Source organism: Lepisma saccharinum, chromosome 25 (assembly GCF_977018435.1).
Source record: "Lepisma saccharinum chromosome 25, izLepSacc3.1, whole genome shotgun sequence".
Lineage (NCBI taxonomy): Eukaryota > Metazoa > Arthropoda > Insecta > Zygentoma > Lepismatidae > Lepisma > Lepisma saccharinum.
The window spans coordinates 3,408,845-3,431,596 of NC_139253.1; the positions used below are offsets into that span (position 1 = coordinate 3,408,845).

Consider the following 22,752-nt stretch of genomic DNA (forward strand, 5'->3'; position numbering starts at 1 on the left):
TCACTCAACAGGTCGCTAGGTGCCGTGGCTTGCCGCGAGTCGATAGCTTCCTGGAGATGAGGCCTTGCTCGAAAAGCTTTATTATCCATTATCCACTTTTAGGGGATGTTCCTTAATTGCCAAATATTCTGGATGACACTCACTCTTTACTGCTGTGAGTACACCTACTTTCATGGCTTGCCATTATCGTTTTCAAAACATGAAAGATTAGGTCAAACATTTCATCGCAGCACTTTGCGTCTTAGGGGGGACGTCTTTATCCGCGCTGTCCAAGCTTATGTCACTTTTAATAATTTAAGGTCATTTTAAAGACTTTTTACTGTTGAATGTGGTGGTCAAAGGACGAGTAAATTGACCAGAAAAATAACCCCCTGCCCTCAGGTACATTGCTTACATGACGTTGAGTACTTGCTTTCCCCCTCCCACTTTTTTACTAAAGACTGTCTTCCCTTTCATCCACCATCCTCGGAGCAATGGGCATATCATTACGCCGCTTATCTGTTAGCCTTTCTGATCCCTTCAACTCCTTCAATGCGCGCGTGCTGACCGACGCGTGCGACAACACGCACCGGACATAAAGACAGGCCCTGACCAGCAACTCACCTTTGGCCCCGAGGGTCAAGCGGCAGCCCTTAGGGCGCGATTGACCCTTCCGGTTGAAGGTGGGGGCCCCGAAGGGACTGCGACTTGACTGGCGAACCTCTTCTCACCGTCTTTTGGGTTGGAAACAGGTTCCGGGCTCGGTGACAAAGCAGTGTGGCCAGATTATGAGAAGGGGTGTCCGTGAATGGGCGAAGCGCTAAGCCAAGTGTACATACATGTATGCGGGACAACTCATGCTTCTTCCCAAGAGCTCTAGAGGGAAGGGGGGAGCGATGCGTGATCATCCCCTCCTCTCCTCTTCTTTTTATGGGGGATTCCGATACAAAATATCATCCCCAACCCCCTTCCCTCTCTTTCCCTGACCTACATAGAAAACTTTTCAAAGGAAGAGGTCATGGCGACTGAATGAGCAGGGGCAGGGGTTCCCACGGGTGCTGGGATAAGGAAGCTTCTCTCCTTCTCTCCATCCCCCTCCCCATCCCCTCTTCTCTTCCCAAACTGTCTCTCTGAATCGGATACGTCACAGGAGCCTCGCAAGATTGCACTGGAGAGAGGGAAATAAGAAATATGCGCACAAGTGTTTTCGCTTCTGGTTCCTTGTACGGGGATCACATCACTGTGCTTCTCGCCTCTTATGCACCATAGCGTATGCAAATTAGGGATTAAATTAAACAAAACTCTTCAATACATCCCCCTTCCTTTAAAAAAATCTAAAATTGAACAGTTTTTGTTTCCCACACGGAGTAATATTTGCACTCTCATCTTTCAAGTCCGGTTAAGTGGTGCATGTACTACAGACAGACATATGGGGCCAAACTGCGTGCATTTTTGACATTTAGATCTAAGTAACTATTTTACTGATAGTTAAGGAACAGTTTCCTTACAGTTTCTGTGCAATGAATTATGAAACTAAATACTATTAATTAAGCATAAATACCTTTAAAATACTTTTCCAGATTTATAGCTACAAGTGAACAATTTTGTGTCACGGGTGGAACAGATAAAACACTGCTTTCTTTTAATTTCTGTAAATTTTCAAATTATGAAAAATAAATTATTTAAGGCAAAGAGAGAAGGTACGTAATCGACCTTGTAATATTCTAGTGGAGTTGAAGGGGAAACGTAACAGTTAAATGAGAAATTAATTGTTTTTGGTGTCACGGGGGACACAATACAAAACAAAAGAAAATCAAAAAGTTGAAATAAACGAACAAAATATAAAATATCCTGTACCTACCTTAATTATGTATAATACTTGAACTCTATCAAATCAAGCAATATATGAAATCAGTCATGTTTATAAGTATGTTGTAGATTGAAATGTCATATTTCTCACTTGATGTAATATTATTTTTGTATTTTGTATTACTTTCTTGTTTACTCTGTGAACACTGTACTTAGGCATTTGCCTGTGTGTTCGAAATAAATAAATAAATTTTGATAATTGAGATTCAAGGACACTTTCATTTCTCTGTGTAGGAAACAAAAAGTTTGAATGTAGTAAATTTAAATAAAATAATAAATACTTGTTTGCTGTTTGTTATGAACCTGTTTAGAATTGACATTTGATTACAAAATTTAAGGTATATAAATAGTCGTGTAACCGCCATAAAAATAAGTTTTCATATCTCTATTTTTACACCAAACTTTTCCTATTCATGTAGTAATGATAATTATTATTTCATGTAAGATACTTGGGATGGAAAAGCATTATCCTTTTTGAAGACACCCAAATATCAACCTCTCTTCAGTGGACAAACGAGGCTCTGGCGTCTGGTCTTACAGCCACTATATCCTTGTTATGTTGTGTTCTCTGCATGTGTATTTATCGATTGATTTGATTTATTTCGATTCGATTTTCGGCCACTATTTGGCTAATCGCGACGATGAGGTTGAGTGATGATATGATGAAGAGACACTCACAGAACGCCTATGTCCAGGTAGGGATTCGAACCCGGGACACCTGGCGTCGTAGCGCGCTGTGCTAATCGCTCCGCAACAGATGTCGGCCCATGTGTGCTTGTCATTGTCCCTTTATTCATTTCATCTTATCATCATTCATCGCCATCTTCGCGATTAGCCAAAAGTGGCATAAAAACGAAGTAAACGAAAATCAATCAATGAATCCAAATGTAACATTGTGTGCGTGGATCCCTCCGCCTAGGGATGGGCAACTTCAGGGGGCCCCGTGTCAGATAAAACTGTTTATGTGCGTTTTTTTATTAGTTTATAGGATACTGGTGCTTCTAATTAAGCAACTAATCTGATTTCTTCTGACTTCATGGATTGTTTTGATATACCATAAAATATCCAAAATTACTGACATCATATTCTCAACAGGACTGAATAAAAATAGTTTTCAAGTTTTTCAATCAAAAATATATTCTTTTAATTACAGAACGAAATATTGAAATGAAAAAATATTTTATCTGAATCCATGTAAATTCACTATAGCGTCAGAATTTATTTTATAATATTTATATTCTATACTTCACACGAAGGAATTAAAATCTGATTTTTTCACATCTCTGAACAATTTTGATTACAGCCAGGCGCGGATCAAAGGAGAGGGCGATAGGGGGATCATTATGAAGCATAATATTTTTGAAGACAATTGTTCTTTCTAATCCACTAACAGACTAGAGAACATTTCTAAAGTTTGATTTAAGTACTAAGTACACTTTATGCTCATGATAGGCTACTAGAAACTGGACCTACAGTCATGGACGTCCACAGGATTTTTTCCAGGGAGGGGCAAGAAAGGTATTTTTTTCCAGGCGGGGCAAACGAAGGCAAAATTTCCCCAAAAATAGGGTTGTTCCCTAAAAAAACATTGCTTAAATTTGAATTTATGGTATTCATGCAAAAATTAACACATATTATTGTGGCTAAAATGAAATTATGTGCGTGAAATACATATTTTTTGGTTGACTTTCATTTTCCAGGGGTGGGCCACGCCCGCCCCCCTTGCCCCCTTCCGGACGCCCATGCCTACAGTTTAAATTTGGATCCCAAATATGCCCCCAAAAGGAATTGAACCCGAGTCTCCTTGAGATAATATATATATATATATATATATATATATATATATATATATATATATATATTCACTTTTCTCCTCATTTCATCGTTCAGTTTACCGGGACTACTCTGGGAGGTCCCTGGACTAAGGATAGGATGTACAGTAGGAGTAGGAACAAGGATAAGTATACCATACCATGCAACAATAACCACCTATTCCAGTCCTGCACTCTAATCTCTAAAACATGGAGGTCAGCTGTTTACAGTACTATATACTGTTTATATAAAATAATGCAAGTATATGTTAGAGTTATGTTCGGTGAGGTGCCAGACTGAAATTTACACCTCCAAACTGTAAGTTCTGGATCCTCCACTGGTTACAGGCCCAGCGTATGTTGTATGCACTAGGCACAGCAGGCACCTATAAAAATTAAAGATAACCCCCCTACGTGACTGCCTGTAGTGTCAAATTTCAAGAACTAAATAATTTGGAAGATGTATCGGTCTTGTCAAAAGTAAGTATGGTAGAAAGCTAATGAAAAATTCTGTTTTCTGGATACATAAACTCTCTCTTCCCGGAATTTTTCTGATGCACCAAAGTTTTAAAAATAACCTGCCTATCCGTGAATGAGATCTGAACAAAGCTTCCGGGATAGATTTCCCACCCTTTCGTCGGGAATATTTTAAAAAAAATCCCGGCGAGCGGCAGCTGTGTCAGCGAAATGCCCATTAACTGGAGATTTAGCAGCGGGACCCTCACAGCTGGACGTCGCGAGAAAGCGAACAGACAAGATGGAGGACAATGGCCGGGGCATCCATCACGGCATTCTTCACTTCGCTACAACTTATTTCTGCTTGGGAAGGTCGCTGGATGATTTCCCTTCGACGTAGCCACAAACGAGGACTTCACCAGACATGTATCTAGAAATATATTTCGGGGGGGGGGGGGTGTCCGTCAAATGTGTCAAAATATAATGATAATAATAATAAATTAAAATAGTATTAATTAATATAATATTTTTTATTACATGAATAGGTAGTAGTGATACAACACCACGTGTTCAATAATTGGCTTACGTAAAGCTAAAAAACTGTCTTCATAACCCACAGCTCTACAGCACCTTGGCTTACCTACCGACTGCTGGTCTCCCTCCCACACTGTTCCTCCGTCACCTGTTTATAGTAAGTAAGTATTTATTGCTCATCTCATGTGCGAGCCATCGGCTGTGCGCACTACATCTATTCGTATTACACAACTATGATTTTTCTTACACACTACACTTTCCATTACATTTCGTATAGGTGTAAAATAGCAGTTCTGGTTGTTTTAACTGTTCTCACTTAAACTAACACTTATTCCTCTTCCTTATCCCGTCTCTGTGCAACACTTCTTTTTCCCCTAACTGTTTGTAAATAAACCCCCACTTTTTCCAATAGTTCCATGTTCCTTTGCACTACGATTGATTTGAACACAGTTTCCAAGCTGATGTTGCGTAGCTTCTCCTCCTGCAGAACGCGCGTGTCCTGACATAAGAATAAATGTTCTGTCCCATCCTCACCATTTCATAATACGCATTTATATATCCCTTCCTCATTTTTTACTGTGTTGTGTCTCCATCCCCCTAGCCTGATCCATGCCAACCCCTTTCTTGCCACCATGCTCACCTTCTTGATGTACGGTACCTGTCCCCATTCCCGCGGTCCCCTTCTTTGGAGTTCGAGCGATCTCTTGGTTTCACATTCCGCTATTGTTTCCTGCCTATCTATATCCTCTAATCTTTGTTTCACTAATTGCAATGTCCCCTGGTCGACGTGTTCCCCCTCCCAGATCCATCCCAGTCCAATTTCGTATAGTTTACCTCTGATCTCTTTCGCCCATGTTCCCATTTCCTCCCCTTGCACCTGTTGCATCAGCGCTTGCCCTTTTACCGAGTTCTCCCTTCTCGATATTAATGTCGCCCAGTATTTAACCCTTCTCAACATACCCCACGTATTCTCCCTTACCAATCCAAGTTCCCGTAGTACGCCGCAGTTTGCAGTGCCCATGCTGATATGCAAAGCCCTCTTGTAAAATGTGCATTGGATTCTGTTTAGTGCATCGCCCCCCTTTGCTCCCCATATCTCCCTCCCGTACCCTATTGACCCTATTAATAATGTACGATACAGTTTTTCCACAAAATGTATATCGTATTTCTCCAATTTCCATACTGTCCGCATTATTTCGTTTGTTATTGCCCCAGCCTTTCCTTGTACCGTTTGCATATGTCTTGTCCACGTCCCTGCCATAGTGAGAACTAATCCCAAGTATTTTATTCTTTTTACCCTTTCGAATTCTTGCCCTCTGAAAGTCCACCTTTCGTCTTTTCCATATACATATCCGTTCTTGAACACCATAACTTTTGTTTTTGTAAGATTTACTTGCAGTTTGGATTCTCTGCTGTATCTTTCCAACCCGTCCAGAGCCCTTTGTAGGCCGGCATTTGTCTCCGAGATCAGAACCACATCATCTGCGAACAAGAGCGCTGGTACCCTTGTCGTCCCGACCTTGGGGGTGTCGGCTTCTTCACCCTCTACATACGCCACTATATCATTTATATAGAGAGTGAAGAGCAGGGGTGACAGAACACATCCTTGCTTTACCCCCGCTTCCGATTTTCGTTTCTCTGTCACGGTATCCACTTGACACCGTACACAGAATTCTACTTTTGAATATATTGCCTTTATTGCGTTTATCATCATGGCCGACATTCCCATTTCCCACAATTTGTCCCAAAGTTTTTCTCTATTTACAGTATCGAACGCCTTTTGGAAGTCGACAAAACAGGTATATAGCTTCCCTCTCTTTTTCTTTAGTTTTTCTTCCATCAATGTTTGGAGTGTAAATATATTGTCCAACGTGGTGCTCTTATCTCTAAATCCGGTTTGTCTCAGACCAGTATTGGGGTGACGGGTGATCAGCCCGACGAACCCCCAGCCGTTGTTGTAGGTCTTCTCGACCGGGTTACGCTCACTCACTGGGAGCTTCCCAATTTCCTCACGAAGGTGGGTTGCCACCGGCCCTATACGTAGGCCGAATAAATTCCGACCAGAGCGGGATTCGAACCTACGCCGTCCCGCAGCGAACGATCTCAAGACGAGTGAACGCCTTAACCCGCTCGGCTACGGAGGAGGACAAAAAACTGTCTTAGCAAGGAAATTAATGTCACATAGATAAAGAAATGGTCCTCCTCCGTAGCCGAGCGGGTTAAGGCGTTCACTCGTCTTGAGATCGTTCGCTGCGGCACGGCGTAGGTTCGAATCCGGCTCTGGTCGGAATTTATTCGGGCTACGTATCGGGCCGGTGGCATCGTGAGGAAATTGGGAAGCTCCGAGTGAGTGAGCGTAACCTGGTCACGGAGACCTACTATAACGGCTGGAGATACGTCGGGCTGACCCCCCGACTATTCCAATACTGGTTGAAGATCTCCACGCTTAGAGGTGACGAAGAAAAGCGTGGGAGGGAGACCGGCAGTCGGTAGGTATGCCTAGGCCCTTCATGGGCTGTTGCGCAACGGATTATTATTATTATTTATTAGATAAAGAAATGAATATGGGCATGACCCCCTTGAGTACAGGCTTGTAGCTAATATTCTAAATGCAATGGATAGTACAAGTGACTCGTGGGCCTGTTTAATTGAACACACTTTCGAATCCTTTCCTCGGTCTGTTTACTATAAATTCCTACACCTAAAAAAAGTCTCGAGTCGCCACTGCATGTTAGATCTAGTTGACGAAAAGTAAAGTTCCTGCCAACATTTTATGCATATTATTATTAGTAGTAATAAATGTAAATCTTCTTTGGTACTGTCGTTCAAAGTCGTATGACGCCAATATAATCCTTCCGTTACAATCGGTTCGGTTTAAATAATAAAAAAAAACTTCCATTAAACAACAAGTATTTTCGTTATTTAGTTCCAGTTGTTTTATTATTTCACTATTTTCATTATTAATTTTAGTACTTAGTAAGTGTTTGTCCTTGCGCAACTCTGACATGAAGGTTGGCCCAGCACCATCAATTTCACCAGAAAACAGAAACACTAACTTGTAAGATCCATCTAAGTCTAATATAGAATAATGCAAGTGATAAGGAGTCAGCAGTAGTACTCGTTAATGCCCAGACGCTCTTATCAATTCACAGTGTATTATGTTCCACATAATTGGGAAATGTATCCTGTGCTGAACAAATAAATAATAATAATAATAACTCCTGGAGCATATATACGTACATAACTCAACGTGAAACATGGTTATAGCCTCTCCATCGTTCGATATAGAGTGCCGCCCCTGAGACACCTACCTACGAGAGATCTGCTTGTAAACTTATACACAAATACTCCAGAATCACGTAGATACGTTGCAGATATGAAATTACTACATAAGATCATTAATGGAAACCTAAGATGCAGCATCCCACTCCACGAACTCTCCCTCAGAGTGCCCAGACACAAAACACGGAGCAAGGAATCTTTCCACACTGCAACTCCAAGACTCTCACTCATTCAACGTTCACTATTTCATAGGCTACCAAATCAGTTCAATGTCATCTCAAACCAAACCTTTATATTCAGTTCATATCCATCTTTTATCACCAACATAGAAACAATTGTATATAAGTAATGCTTTTGTGAAACTCATCTGTTTACAGGGTAAAACTTTGTAACAAGATGTAATATGACGCTTTCCATGCCCTCTCACAAAGGGTCAACGGAAAAAAGAGAAATAAATAAATAAAAAGCAGTACACGCTGCTGGAAAGGCTGGTAACTGCAGTCGCTCTCCACGCAATCCCGTTCCCTCTTACGTGTTCATTGGTGGAGCCTTATCGCGTCACTACTTGCGCAGAGACTTGTTTTCGATCGCTTGCTCCAGAGATCGCTGGGACAGGGTATAGACAAGATACAGTTAACTTCAGTATTTTTAAAACTCCCACTTGTGTTTGTGTGTGTGTGTAATTAACATAATTTTCATAATATTTTCATTCAATGTAGTGTTTTGACTAATGTTCATATATTGTTTCTTTGATTTTACAATTAGTGCAAAATACTTTACTTTTGGACCCTTCCCCCTCATATGAACATAACTGCGGCTCTTATACACGCACATACACACATGCAGGTGTTGTTGCCGGACTACCGAAAAACTACGTAGTTGTCGTTCTCGTTAACATTTGCCATCTTCGTCTCGACGGTGGATCCTCGCCTCTTCGCAGATGACCCAAGCTGGAAATAATTTAGTTGCACTCGGGGAAGAAATTGCAGGTGGATGCTTGGAAGGCCGGAAACCAGGACCACACACAAGGAGCACGCGGCTAGCGGCTGCCTGGAATGCGAAAATCAGCTCCCATCAGCCCCAACAAGCTTATTAGTGGGGCATGATGACCCACAGGAACTAGGCCACGAAATACCGGGGCATAACATTTTGTCATCGGATACATCTGGAATACGCATCCATTATTTGGTCTCCAATGTACAGATCATACGAAAACAGCATAGAAAGAATTCAGAAAACATTTCTAAGGTATCTGTTTTACAAAAAATACGATATGTCCCCACGACAAAATAAGAATCTGCTTGACATATTTGGGTTTAAGAGCCTTAATAATAGGAGGAAAATATTAGAGCAGGTGTACTTGTATAAAACAATTAAAGGTATCTTAGACAACAGCTCCTTTCTCGGTCAAATTTTATTTTGAGAACATTGGATATTATTCCTGGAGTGTATCAGTATACAGAGTGTTTCAAAAATACTTTTACAAACTTTGAGGGCTGGTTCCTCAAAACAAAACAAGAAAAAAAGTTCATATAAACATATGTCCGAAAATCCTTAGTTTCTCAGTTATTAATGAAAGTTTACGTTCAACGCATTTCAAGGTACAATCCAAAAATTTAAGTTTGTAACCAATAATAAAATTAATTTTGTTAGATAATCGAATGATGTTATCGATAGATGTCTGCTGATGTATTAATTGTATCCTAGATGGCGATGTGTTACCAAGGAGACTTGTCTACATTTGTCATTTGTGTACATTCGTGGGTAATTTGTTTCTCTTGTGTTGCAGGTCAGGTGAACCATGGCAGGGTAGTTAGCAGGTAGATATGATTCTTACGTACGCTCGCGCGAATGGTAATGGACGCGAGGCTGAACGGTTGTATCAGATGGCTTTTCCAGACCGAAATAAGCCGAGTCATCATCCAACATTTGCTGCTGTTTATCGTCGTGTAGCTGAGACAGGATCCGTAGCACCACAAACTATGGATCGAGGAAGACAAAGAGTCGCTCGTACGCCTGACCAGGAAGAACACATTTTACAGGTTATTGCAGAAGAGCCGGGTATCAGCACACGACAAGTGGCCCGAGTATGCGGTGCATCTCCTACCGCGACATGGAGGGTACTCCACGACCAGCCAATGCATCCGTATCATCTTCAACGTGTGCAGGGTCTTTCGCGGGCGAACATTTGCCAGTGGTTTGTTGCACAAACTGCCAATCCGTTGTTTGTCTTGTCTGTCTTGTTTACAGATGAGGCAACATTTGGAAGAGATGGAATAACAAATTTCCACAACCAACATTTGTGGGCGTTTGAAAATCGTCATGGTACAATTCAGGCTAGACACCTGCATCGGTTTAAGATTAATGTGTGGGCTGGAATTGTAGGTGACTGTCTAACGTTACTAGGTCCATATCTTCTCCCAGCACGTCTTACAGGCGCTGTCTACAGGGACTTTATTCAGAACACTCTTCCAGCCTTGCTACAGGATGTGCCCTTGCAAATAAGAAGCATGTGATTTATGCATGATGGGGCTCCAGCACATTTCAGTCGCATTGTTCGAGATGCACTTGCTGATATCTACCATGACAGGTAGGGGAGGACCAGTTGGTCTGCACGTTCCCCCGACCTCAATACTTTGGATTCTTATCTGTGGTGTCACCTAAAACAATTGGTTTATGCAGAAGACATTTCATCAACGTGTCATGGAAGCCTGCGAAACCGTTCGACACCGTGTGGGAGTATATGAAAGGGTGCGCCGGTGCATGATCCGACGCGTGCATGCGTGTGTGGAAGCACACATCTTGAACATTTATCATGAGTTTCTGAGTTGATGATAGTTTGAACACTTGCTAATACTGACAATGTTTAACAGATGTGTCATTATGTTCTTTCATTAAGGTGAGGTGTGACAATTTCGCACCAGGCATGCATTTATTTAAATATCGTCGGAATGAGGTCTGCTACTAAAGAAAATCCACACATAATTTGAGAGTATGAATTTCGCCCCATGTTGCAAGTGGAAGCGGATTTTAATGTTGATTATTAAGCTAGATACCGTGTTTGAATAAGTATTTACAGAATCGCATGTATTCCTTATGGAGACACAACTTGAAATCCAAGTTACGGCTAAACAAATGGGAGTTTCGACTCTTTCTAGCGCAAATATCATCTTCAATAGATCCTCTATCCGATCATATGTTTCTTTCCGCATCGGAAGTTTGATATCCCCAAGAAAAGGAATAAAATAATTCTCCTATAAGCATAATGCATTTCTCCTTGCCTCCTACGGCCATCCTGACAACCAGATGCGCATAAAAGAGCTAAATTTCACCTTAAATTGAGCTAAAGTTAACTTTCAAGGAGCTAGATTTACGAAGTCTGGATAAAGTGCCTCCCATGGTAATTTTAGTTGTCAAGGGGGGGTGGGGGCGCTGCTATTATTGGTAACTTTAAAGTGATGACAATCTATTCTTAGTTTTCACCATCTATATCTGACGGTATCACCCATCTCAATAATTCACCGATGGTTGTATGAAATCGAAAATAAGGGATTACCGGATAACAATATTGTCATCTTCACCTCAGCTAAGGCGCTATATGAAAGTAGCTGAGGATATAAGAGGGGGTGGGACGACGCAGCCAATATATTAATATCACGTCACGTGCAAAATGTATACGCATGGCAAAAGTTAGTTTTAGTGATGGCATCATAGTGGGGCAGGGGGCGGGTGCCACAGTTCACAGCCAAACGAGTGCACGAAAGAGCCAGATCTGGTTACAAAAGAGCTAAATTGGCAACAGTGCTCCCCAGCTGCTCAGAGAGAAGGACCTAGGGGAAATTGGCCCTCTCCCCCTTAATAAACGAGAAACTAAGGATCAGAGACTAGAAAGGATTTTCAGACATATGTTTATATGAACTTTTTTTCTTGTTTTGGTTTGAGGAACCAGCCCTCAAAGTTTGTAAAAGTATTTTTGAAACACCCTGTATTTGTTGATTCTTGGAAGCAGTCTATGTTTTGGTCATCCGTTTTCGAATTTTCCTCTCCTATCGAAAAATCGCTATGATATTCCAAAATCTGAAAAATTACATATTCTTAGAAGTTGGTACGAATGGGAGAGGAAAGAAGACTTTACAGGATGTTGGAAAACCTGATGGTAAGAGACCTGTAGGAAGGCCAAGACGAAGATGGATGGATAACGTTGAGATGAACCTAAAGGAAATCGGTACGGATGGAAAAGATTGGATTGATCTTGCCCAGGATAGGGACAGATGGAAGGCTTGTGTTGCTGCACCCATAAACCTTCGGGTTTAAGAAGGCTAGAGAGTTAGTTAGTTAGAATTATTTCTAGAGCATTAATGTTGAAGCTTCGTGTTCTCGTTATTTGCTTTAACTACTGTCTAGATATTATCAATAGTTGTAATTTTTTTATGTAGCCACAAAACTATTGATAACATCTAGACAATATCGAAGGCAAATCACACGATGCTTCACGTGAAAGTTCTAGAAGGAATTCTAAGCTAATGTAATTTTTAAGATTTTGGAATATCATAGAATTTTCTTTCGGAAGGAATTCGCTGGCGTCGGCCAAACGTCCATCCGAGCTTTACATTTTATAGTATTTACTTTACCTGTAAAAATTTACATTCAGATTTATCGCCCATTGTCGGTTGAGCGAATTACGTCAACTGTAGTACACTTTCCCCTTCTTTCAGTACAGTATACATTTTCCCATCCATTCTACCTAGTATATTATCATAGCAGTTTGGTCTTTCCAATTCTTCACATGAATATTTGTATCCATCATAGAATTGCATTTTTTGTTTGTAAGTTTTGTGAGGTGGAGCAGCCACAGTTGAACTTTGCCCATGTATAAATAATTACTAATTCTACTGTATTATACAACCTCGAACATCGCGCTATGACGCCAGGGGTCCTGGGTTCGAATCCTGGCCTGGACATGGATATTTGTGAGTGTCCTTTCATCACATCATAACTCATCCTCATCTTCGCAAATTAGCCAAAAGTGACCCAAAAAGCCAAAAGTGGCACAAAAAGCGAAGTAAAATAAAGCAAATCAATGAACAATATTATACAACCTCCATTATAAGTTCATATTAATTAAATATTTATAAAGGAAAACTAGTGTTTATTTTATACTACATGCGTACCCACCGAGAGGCACTTGCCCCCTTAAAAACGAGTGGTGAAAATTTTTCAATTAGTGGACATTTTGTTGATTTAGTTTTACTTAGTTTTTCCGCCACTTTGGCATATCGCGAAGATGAGGATGAGTGATTATGTGATGAAATTCGTGAACAGACCCTCACGAAGAACACCCATGTCTAGGCTAGGATTCGAGCCCAGACCCCTGGCGATATAGCGCGCTCTGCTAACCACTTCGCCACGGAGGGCGGCAAGTGAATATGCGCTGCGACGCCAGGGGTCCTGGGTTCGAATCCCGCTCGGGCATGGTTGTTTGTGAATGTCCATTCCTCAATTTCATCACTCAACCCCATCTTCACAAATTAGCCAAGAGGCACAAAACGACAAGTAAAATAAAATAAATAAAATATGTCCGTTCTTTGGAAAATGTTGTTTGCCGGCCTCCCCTCTCATGGAGAAAGTTTTTTGTCCCCCTGGAAAAAGTATGGGTACGCCTAATATTTGGACTCTTGTTAAATTGCTACTTACTGGCTACATAGCACTTCCTTTATTTCAGCTGGAAAATTGAGTAAATAAATATTCTCACATCGTTCCAACAAATCTCGTATGGGCCTAATACACTTCATGAATGATATGTTAGCAGGCTCGCCCCCACTTGCAATATCGAAATCAAATTTGAAACATTTCCCTTCTTGTCATAATCGTCGGAAGTTGTCATTCGGAAGTATATGCAACACAAATAATACATATACATACACGAGTCTATAATTTTAAAACAGTCATGCACTGAATATCATTAATTAATCATTGACACATTTCGTTTACAATTATGCTTAATTACACATAAATTTGCAATAAACAACTGTCACCTTGCTCCAAGATTTCTTATAAAGCATGATAAGAGCTTTCCGTGTATTCTTGGGTCTCCTCGATAGTGTCTTGTAATCAAAGAATATCCGGGCCCCTCCAGTGGCTTAGTGTAACGTCGTCATGTACCCAAGGCTTCGATACCCGGTGGAGGCACAAAATGGTTCGGATCCCTCTTCAAGCTGTAGGTCCAGTCCCCATTAGCCTTTCTGTGCATAAAGTGGACTAAAAACAAGCTCCAATAATCCCCGGTGCAAGCATATCCCACACAGCAGACAATGTATCGGTTACATTACATTATGTTATATGTGTGGTTGCAATGCAGGCCTGGGCATATCTCTCTTTGGCACTGTCGTTCTGTCATCCTTACAATGCCAACTTGCACTGTTTTACTAATATTTCGAACTAGAGGTGGTGTATACTCTATACGCGTTTTTCATAATTATTTATAATAACATAACGACAATAGTAGAGCCTCATAGTCTAGCAGCTAACAATATCGCCTCATAATCAGGTGGTTCTGTGGAGATGCATTACACAGCAGTTCGAATCCAGCTTTAAACTGTAGGCCCAGTCTCGATTAGCACATCTGAGCATAAAGAAAATTTTGAAAAAATAATAAACCTATGATGGTGCCAAAATAAATCCCAAACTAGCGCGGATCATATTTTAAAGTAATGATTTAAATAAATACTGCATTTTTACGTTCGTTATTTCCCGTGCTTCACGAAACTTTTATCGTAATATGGATTCAGCAAGAACGCTGCCGTAGTTGTTGTAACCACAGACAAAATAACTTAGAAATAAATTACCCCCCCCCCCAACCACCATCACCGTAGCTGCATTTTAAAAATACACCTTCTCTTAAAATGACCTAAAGTTACTTTTTAAAAAGTTACAGCCTCCTTTCTCAAAAGTAACTCAGTTATAGTTAACGTTAGTTTAAAGTAACTCATACTTGTTACCATCAACAATTAGCACTAATATTCACTGAATACAAGAAACCTCATCTGTTAAAATATGAAAATATAAAGGGAAGGAATTTCAAAGTAAAACTTATACTTGGCAAAATTATGCAATACCAAACTTAGGTCTAGTCGTGACAAATGAATATATATTTTTTTTTACTCTTGATATGTAGAAAACGTACCTGAGTAAGAGAGACTTATTTTAAAAAGTAACTGTTACAGTAAAACTAACTAAATTCTAATCCAATTTCACAAATGGTACTCTACTCCATAAAAAAAAGTTAAAACCATTTGTAAGAAAAATCAAAACAGGAAGGTCAGGTTGATTATATGCTACGAGAAACAAAACTAATAAAATCAATTTTTGAATGTTTTACTCTTTTTCATCTAAAAAAGTTATAACCTAACATGTTTTTTTTTTCTTTTAGCAACCTTCAATTTTTTTTGTCAATCTTCCACTCTCAGGAATAATTGAAAGTAAACACATTGAAAAGGTATAACAATAAAAATATACATGTCAAAACTCTGCAAAAATGCTAATCGGATCTTCTCATATATTTCTCAACTACTTTCTCGTCTGATTGACAATATTGCTTTGTTAAAGGGTGCTACACAAAGGCGGGGGGAGCACCTCCTTGATATAGGATTATTTCAATAAAGAAGAAATTAATCCCTGAACATAAACCAGCCTTGGTGATTTCATGATTGTTAAAAAACAATAATGTTTTTAAAAGATATGTATCTGACAAGAGAACCTAGAAAATAGCACATATGTTGTCCATGAGGTAGATGAATCGCATAAAAATAATCAATAAAGCAATTAAATACATTTGCATTCAAATTTGAAAAAAATATATAGGCTTCTGATATCTTTATCTTGTCATGATGAAGCTGCACTGTCATGGCTTAAAAAATCACTCAACAATACTAAAAAAATGACTGAGCAGACAAGGAATATGCTGTACATTATTTTTCTACTTTGTGTAAAAAAAAGAGTGCACTATAAATGATGCAACAATAGTTTATCACTTCATGTAAAAAATTTAACGAAAGGAATAACTGTCAAAACCTATAATCGTAATAATATCGATAATTTGTTTTAAAAAATAATCACTGACAACAATGGAATGTCACACTTATCCTCTTCTTTATGCATTAACAATTAACTCCTCTCATTTTGTGTCTTAGGAAAAAATCTCGTTTCCTTTACTGGAAATCACACTCTGCTAATCAGTCTTACACATAATACCATAGGGGATGATTCACGCACACACTCACTCACTATATAAATTCTTATTCACAACAGCAAACAACTCCAGGTGACGTGTGATCACGTGATGAATGATGAAGCACAATTAACAGGGATTTTTTTCACATGGATGCATAGGTGTATGGAATGTATGGCAACATCACGGTATTCCTTGAAATGTGACTGGTGTGTAGTGAGAACATATGCGCACAATCTCTGTGCGTCACTACATTGGGAATACTGTTAACATCTCACTTTTTTCTTGTCAAGTCTTTCAAAATAGTTGCATATATTTTATTTATATTGTTTCTGGAATTGTACACTCTTTTGGTAATGTAATGCATAGATAGTAGACTTACGTATTACGTCAATTTATGAAGACGAAACAAAAATTTTGTTTCGGTGGCGTATTTAGGCAGGGGTTATGCCAAGAACGAAAAAAAGTATGGTTAGAAACTTGTTTCGTAAGGAACGATTATAATTTGTACCTTTAATTTTCATCGCTTTTCTGCCACATTTGGCCAATCGCGACAATGTTTACGAATAATGCTTCGATGAAATGTATGAAGGGCCACCATGATAAGGAATGAATACACATGTCCAAACCAGGACTCGTACCAGGTATCTGAAAGCACTCGATCACTATACATACCCTGAGGTATAATGACATTCATAAATATTACTACGTAAATTGTCAACCACAATGGGCGCACGAAAAGGGGGGTGGGGTATGACAGTCAGGCGAGTTTTGGAATTTCATTTTTCTGAACAAAAATGTGGATCAATTGTTATATTCCTAATTCCATTGTAAATACTATTTCAGCAGTTGAATTCCCCTTTAAAAAGTATTGGATGCGCCACTGTCCACATTATGGTTAGCAGTGTCGCATTTCAGAAACCAGAGGGGGGAATTGCCACATATGCTCCCTTAAAGTCCACCCCTTCTTGTTCGTTTCATTGCTTGAAAACACCAGATGCAACAGAAAAATGAATGCAAAATGCAGCTGACAATTATAATGGGCAGAAAAGTGAAATAAAAACCTAAATTTAAATATCCTAGCTTTTACAGGTATCGTTCTCTATTGCATTGGATGTTGTCTAGATTTACAGAATAGCTTTATGATGTTATGTTACAGAAAATATCTAGACAACAGTCAATGTAATATTATGCTGAATATTCTTGAAATTTTAAGATATTATTTTCCTGAATTTAAATCATCGGTTCATCTAAACATTATCAAAAATAGTTGGAAAAAGTTTTGCTGGTAATTGCTTGAAATAGCCGTGAATGTAACTGAATCGTCACTTTTCGACTTTCATTCTGAAAAGTTTGTTTCTAAAATAACAATATATGTACAGAAAAATGCATAGGATAAAAGTAACGTTAATACACTTATCTCACGGAATTAACAATATGGCAAGGAGGCACATAGGTGTTTAGATAAGGATCCGCACATTCTCGAACTTGGCCCACAATTTTCTTTCAGTGGCAATGCCAGAAAAAGAAAATATGAAGGGGTGTGGAGGCAGAGTTGCTGATGGGGGTACACAAAGATTCTCAGTTTGTATAAAATATTGCATATTTTAATAATGATATCGTTCATTGAATAATTAATCTTCTTGAACGTCGCCACGGCCTTCATCTGATTTGAAGTTGTTGACTTAAAGGCAATCACGAAAACCTCCAATCTCTGTACCCACAATGATTAATAAGATATGTAATATTTTGTGACTGGAACTATCCAATTTGGAGTAAGAAAAATTTAGCGCCCAAATCAGCATTTTGTGAAAATGCGGAGGGGAAAAAATTACATTGATAAGGGTCATATCATTCCAATGATATCATGTATATTTAAAAAGGCATTGTTTATTATATTCAAGCATAGTAATATAGAGCTGCCTACACCGTCCCCCCCCCCGCCCCGCCTCACTATGCACAGAACAGATGCATAGCAGATGTTTATTAGTAATGAATGTAATATTGATAGCCTTTGAATGTGTCAAGTTTTAATAACAAATTAAAAAGCATTTACATTTTGAATAACAATGAATTCAAGTTACTTTCTAAACATACATGAAAATCACAAAATAGCAAAGCTTTTCTTACCATAATTCATTAAATGTTTAATATGCAAACAAAATTTGAGACCATATCACGATTTTTCATCAATATTGAGAATAGTTTTGTCAATCTTATTAGTATGTGGAGTTTTGAGCCACATACAATTTGTTCAGTTTTATTGGAATGTTACTTTTTCTGTTAGTCACAAATCGTCATGTCAAGTAAACAGTCGCTTAAAAAAATACGTTTAAAACATGGACTGGTTGGATAAATGTGTACTTTGTTAATTATTCATTGATGTTACATGCATGCGATAATTAACAAAAAAATGGGCTCACAGACTATTTTCATTACCGAGAAAAATCAGCATTTTGTTTTCTGATCGAGAATATTAAATAATTTAATATCTATGCAGAAAATAGAATTAACAATTTTAGTGCAATTCCTGTTCTATTTTATGATGAATAAATAAATCAATAAAATAAAGCTTAAGGCAGTGGCGTGCCCAAGGCGGGGTTGGTTGAGGTCATAACCCCCTCCCCCTTCGGCCCAGCATTCCTAAAAGTCAAAGGCAGGAAAAGATGGTTAAATGAGCGCAGACTTTAAGGTATATCAGTTATTATTCTTACATGGCGGTCTAGGTCTTAATTTGTACGGAATTCTATCAAAAAAAGAAACCCAATTCTATTTATCTTTACACAAATTTCAGAAGAAATCGGAAATCGGAAAGAATATTGAATCCAATTTCTATATTGCAGATTAAGACATTACTAATGAAATGAGATATGGTGGGATTAACCCACACTTTTCAACCTGGGGTGAAAGTACTTTTTGAGGGCATTGAAAATACAAATTTAAAGCAAGATTGACCATAGATTATTGCGAGAAGTGTATATAAATTACTGCATATAGATTAAGGCTACTACCATATGCATTACAGCACCAAGTTAGAGACAACTTTGCTTAGGAGAGACTTACGCTTGTAGTGGCAACGAGATAGATGCCACTAACACTCTGATCACATAGGATGATGCAATTTACGTCGATGAGTTTCGGCGTGCTTCAACATGTGGTCTTTTCTGATGAACCCCTTTCCGCATACGTCACAGGCGTACGGTTTCTCCCCCGTGTGGAGACACATGTGTCTCCTGAGGTCCGTCTTGTGGTTGAACTGCTTCGGGCAAATCTCGCACTTGTACGGTTTCTCTCCAGCGTGCTTGCTGAGATGTTCCTGGTAGAGGAATTCCGCTGGGAATCTCTTTCCACACGTGTTACACTTGAACGGCTTGTCCCCGGAATGGAAGCTCTTGTTGTGTTGAGTAAGGTAGCAAGCCTTGTTGAAGATCTTGTCGCAATCCAAGCACTTGTGGATCGTCGGCTCGTCCAGTCTGGTGACCACCACAGGTCGCGGCGGCGGAGGAGGTGGAACGTCCATCACCGGACTGTCGTCCCGGTCCGCGCTGCTGTCCGATCCCTGATGCAGCATCTGTTGTCCAGCAGGGCTGAACTGGTCCGCAGCATCCACGTGGAACCCGTTGAACGCTGTGAAGTTTCCTTGATGGTGAAGCTGTTGCTCCATCAAGTTCATGGCACTTAGCCCCCCCACGTTTTCTGACGACTGCGTTATGTAGTGGTACCCTGGCGCGACGTGATTATGGTGGATGTTGTTGAACGTCGGCAACACACCGTTGGTGTAGTGGTTCGGAGTACCAACATGGTGCTGGAACTGGCTCAAAGGGTGGTGCAGTGGTTGCGGATGAGCCAGCTGGTAAGAGTTGTGATTGTGGGCACCATTTCGCTGCTCTGATGGTAAAAAAGTAGCATGCAGCTCGTCATTGTTGTTAATAATAGTAGTTGTAGTAGAAACGTGGGGGGGCAAACCGTTTGGGAACGCCATTCGAGTTGGTTGATGCAACTGCTGGCCTACTTGCACCTGGCTGGTAGGCTGCGACGGTATGTGAGGCATGTGCGCCAAACGGACGGTACTGGAGTTGCTGTTGGGGAACAGGCCCCCCTGAGGGGACTCCGAGGGGCCCGCCACCCGGTTTGGGGGACTAGGCAGAGACGAGGGGGTTTGCGGACTCTGCTGGAATCCTTGCGGCGTGGGCGGCAGCATGGGCGTGGGGGTCGGCGTCTGCGTCGGTGTCGGCGTGTGGACCGAGGAAGGGTTGGTGTGCGTCTGGCTGAAGCCGTCGTCGCACACGCTGCTTCGAGAAGACTCCTCTCCTAGGCTCGCAGACGGGCTGGGGGTAGCCGAGGAATCTCCGCTGGCCCTCTGCATGATCTGATTGACGCCCAACGCTCCGCCACTGTTCACGCTGTTGCTCTCTCCGGATTTTGCAGGATCGGGGGCGCCGCTCTGCTTCACCGCGTTCTTGTGCAACGTTGTGTTGTAGTGCCTCTTGAGATGGCCGCTGCTGGTGAACCACTTATTGCACGCCGAGCAGTTGTAAGTCTTCGGCCTCTTGGCGTCGTTGGACTTCCACGACTGGTTGTTGGTCTGCTTGGTAGGAATCTGTTGATGCGGGTGGCCACCGCTGCCGAGACTAGAAGCTGCAGGAACCTGTGGAGAACTGGAAGGGCCTGGAGGAACTGCACTTGAGGAAATGACCGCGGAGGACTCTGAATACTGCTGATACCCGCGAGCCGGCGAAGGAACTATTCCGTCAGGAGTGATGTATTCGGGCGACGACGCCGCAGGAGCCATCCCGTGCTGGAACGGCTTCGAATCCGTTCCCGTAGCGACCGCTGACCACAACATCACCGGCGTAGGAGAATGGAACGGCGGGAGACCCCTGTTCTTGTCCGTCTGAGGTTCGGGCGGCTGGTACACGTGCACTTTATGCGAATCTAAGTCTAGGATTTCGGCAGGCTCCGGCTCCGTCTTCACCTGCTGAGGTCTGTCGTTCGCGCTGCTGTAGAACAAAGTGTCCATGTACGGAGCCGAGGACGCCGTGGAGAAGGCCAACTCCTGCTGCCTCCTCAGACCCTGATGATTGAGTGAGATTCCCTGAACGTTGCCACCGTGGGAGTTGTTGATATGCTCGGCGAGGGAGGTAGAACTATCGCACACATATCCACACTTGTCACATTGAAATTGAGCAAACACTGAACTATGATGAGGGGGTGGATGGGGCACCGGGTACAGGCTCCCGTTGTACGGATGGTACCGGTACTGTCCGGAAGTGGGGACGTTGCCCCCACGTAAGACGAACTGTTCTGGCGGGTAAGCCCCCTGCCCCCCTCCTGTGTCCACAAAGTACCCGCCCGGCTGCAGCCCACCTAGAGAGGTTCCTCTAGCATCGTGGGGAGACATCATAGGAGAATTGGCATAGTTCTGAAAGGAGCCGCTTTGCTGATTGACGCGCGTCTCCGCCGACGAGGCCTGCGGGTATCCCCCGCCCTGATAAGACCCGTAGCTGGGGGAGAAGTGCCCCTCTGGGAGGCCCCCGTTGCCCCCCGGCTGATACGGCGAGGAAGAAGTGACATAGTTCGTTGGCGCCGGGGGATGGAATGTTTGCGGGCTGCTCCTGAAGACGCCCGAGGAGGAGGGCGGCCGCCCGGGGACGCTCTTCATGGCCGTTTGACCTGCCTGGGTCACACCAGCCTCGCTGGACGAATCTCCATTGTTGGCGTCATTGTTGCTGCCGTGCTTGTTGCCGACATGGTTATTGCTGTTGGGTGATTCCTCGTTCTGTTGCTGCGGCTGAGCTGCCTGGCTGGCCCATTTACTCAGCAGATTCTCCTTGTGGTAATGGAGGTGAACGTCCAGAGATTTGGCACTTTCGAAATACAGCCCGCAGTCCTTGCAGTGGTGCGCGCCACTAGCCATGTTAACATGCCTTGAAGACATGTGTCATCGTTCCCCCGGTCAGTCTGCAATCCGTCATACCGGGGTGGATCCCACCACACCACCAACCACCACTCACCCACCGCCACCACCACTGTCACAACAAAAACTGCCACCTCCACTATGCACTAACAACACTGTCGGTTCTTCTAACATGCTTCGGCTCGTCTCCGAATGAGAGACAAGCTCAAACACAAGATCCGTGTCCGGTTCGGTATCCTTAGAAGTCCCGGTTCTTTTCTTTTCGCATACTCGGACATAGCGCGGCGCTTCACGAGACGACCACCAACATATCGACGGAAACACAAGTTGCCGAAAACACCACGCGGAGCGCACGCGATCTACCGGAGACCGTCGCAAACTACCTTCGCAACTTCTCGTACGGACTGCCACTGGCTCCTCCGTGTGCCCCCTGCCTCGCCCAGATCCTTGGAGCGCGCTCCCCAGGCGTGCCAACCGTGCCGCGTTGCCAGAGCTGCCACTACAAACCCCACAAGCGATATGATGGACGTCGTGGTTTCACTTGCGGGCCCGGTCCGTGACGAGCCCTGCCAAACCAAGCTCTCCGCTCCTTCCCCCCGCCCCCTTGCAAGACCCTCAACCATTGGGCCTTGAAGACGGGGCGACCACGGGGCAAAGAACAGGGGGTTGTGGGGGGG

At 42.0% G+C, this 22,752-nt stretch overlaps 1 protein-coding gene across 1 annotated transcript; it reads right to left on the reverse strand.

The window, feature by feature from the left end:
* Positions 1-18,139: 18,139 nt before the first annotated feature.
* On the reverse strand, positions 18,140-22,483 carry LOC145978950 (uncharacterized). The gene has a single exon (XM_083111958.1). The coding sequence runs from the start codon at positions 22,094-22,096 to the stop codon at positions 19,262-19,264; it is 2,835 nt and encodes a 944-aa protein (XP_082968084.1). The 5' UTR covers positions 22,097-22,483; the 3' UTR covers positions 18,140-19,261.
* Between the last annotated feature and the right edge of the window lie 269 nt (positions 22,484-22,752).

What these genes read in the sequence shown, in the direction of transcription:
- LOC145978950 (XM_083111958.1), bottom strand. Translation starts at nt 22,096, where the DNA reads ATGTCTTCAAGGCATGTTAACATGGCTAGTGGCGCGCACCACTGCAAG.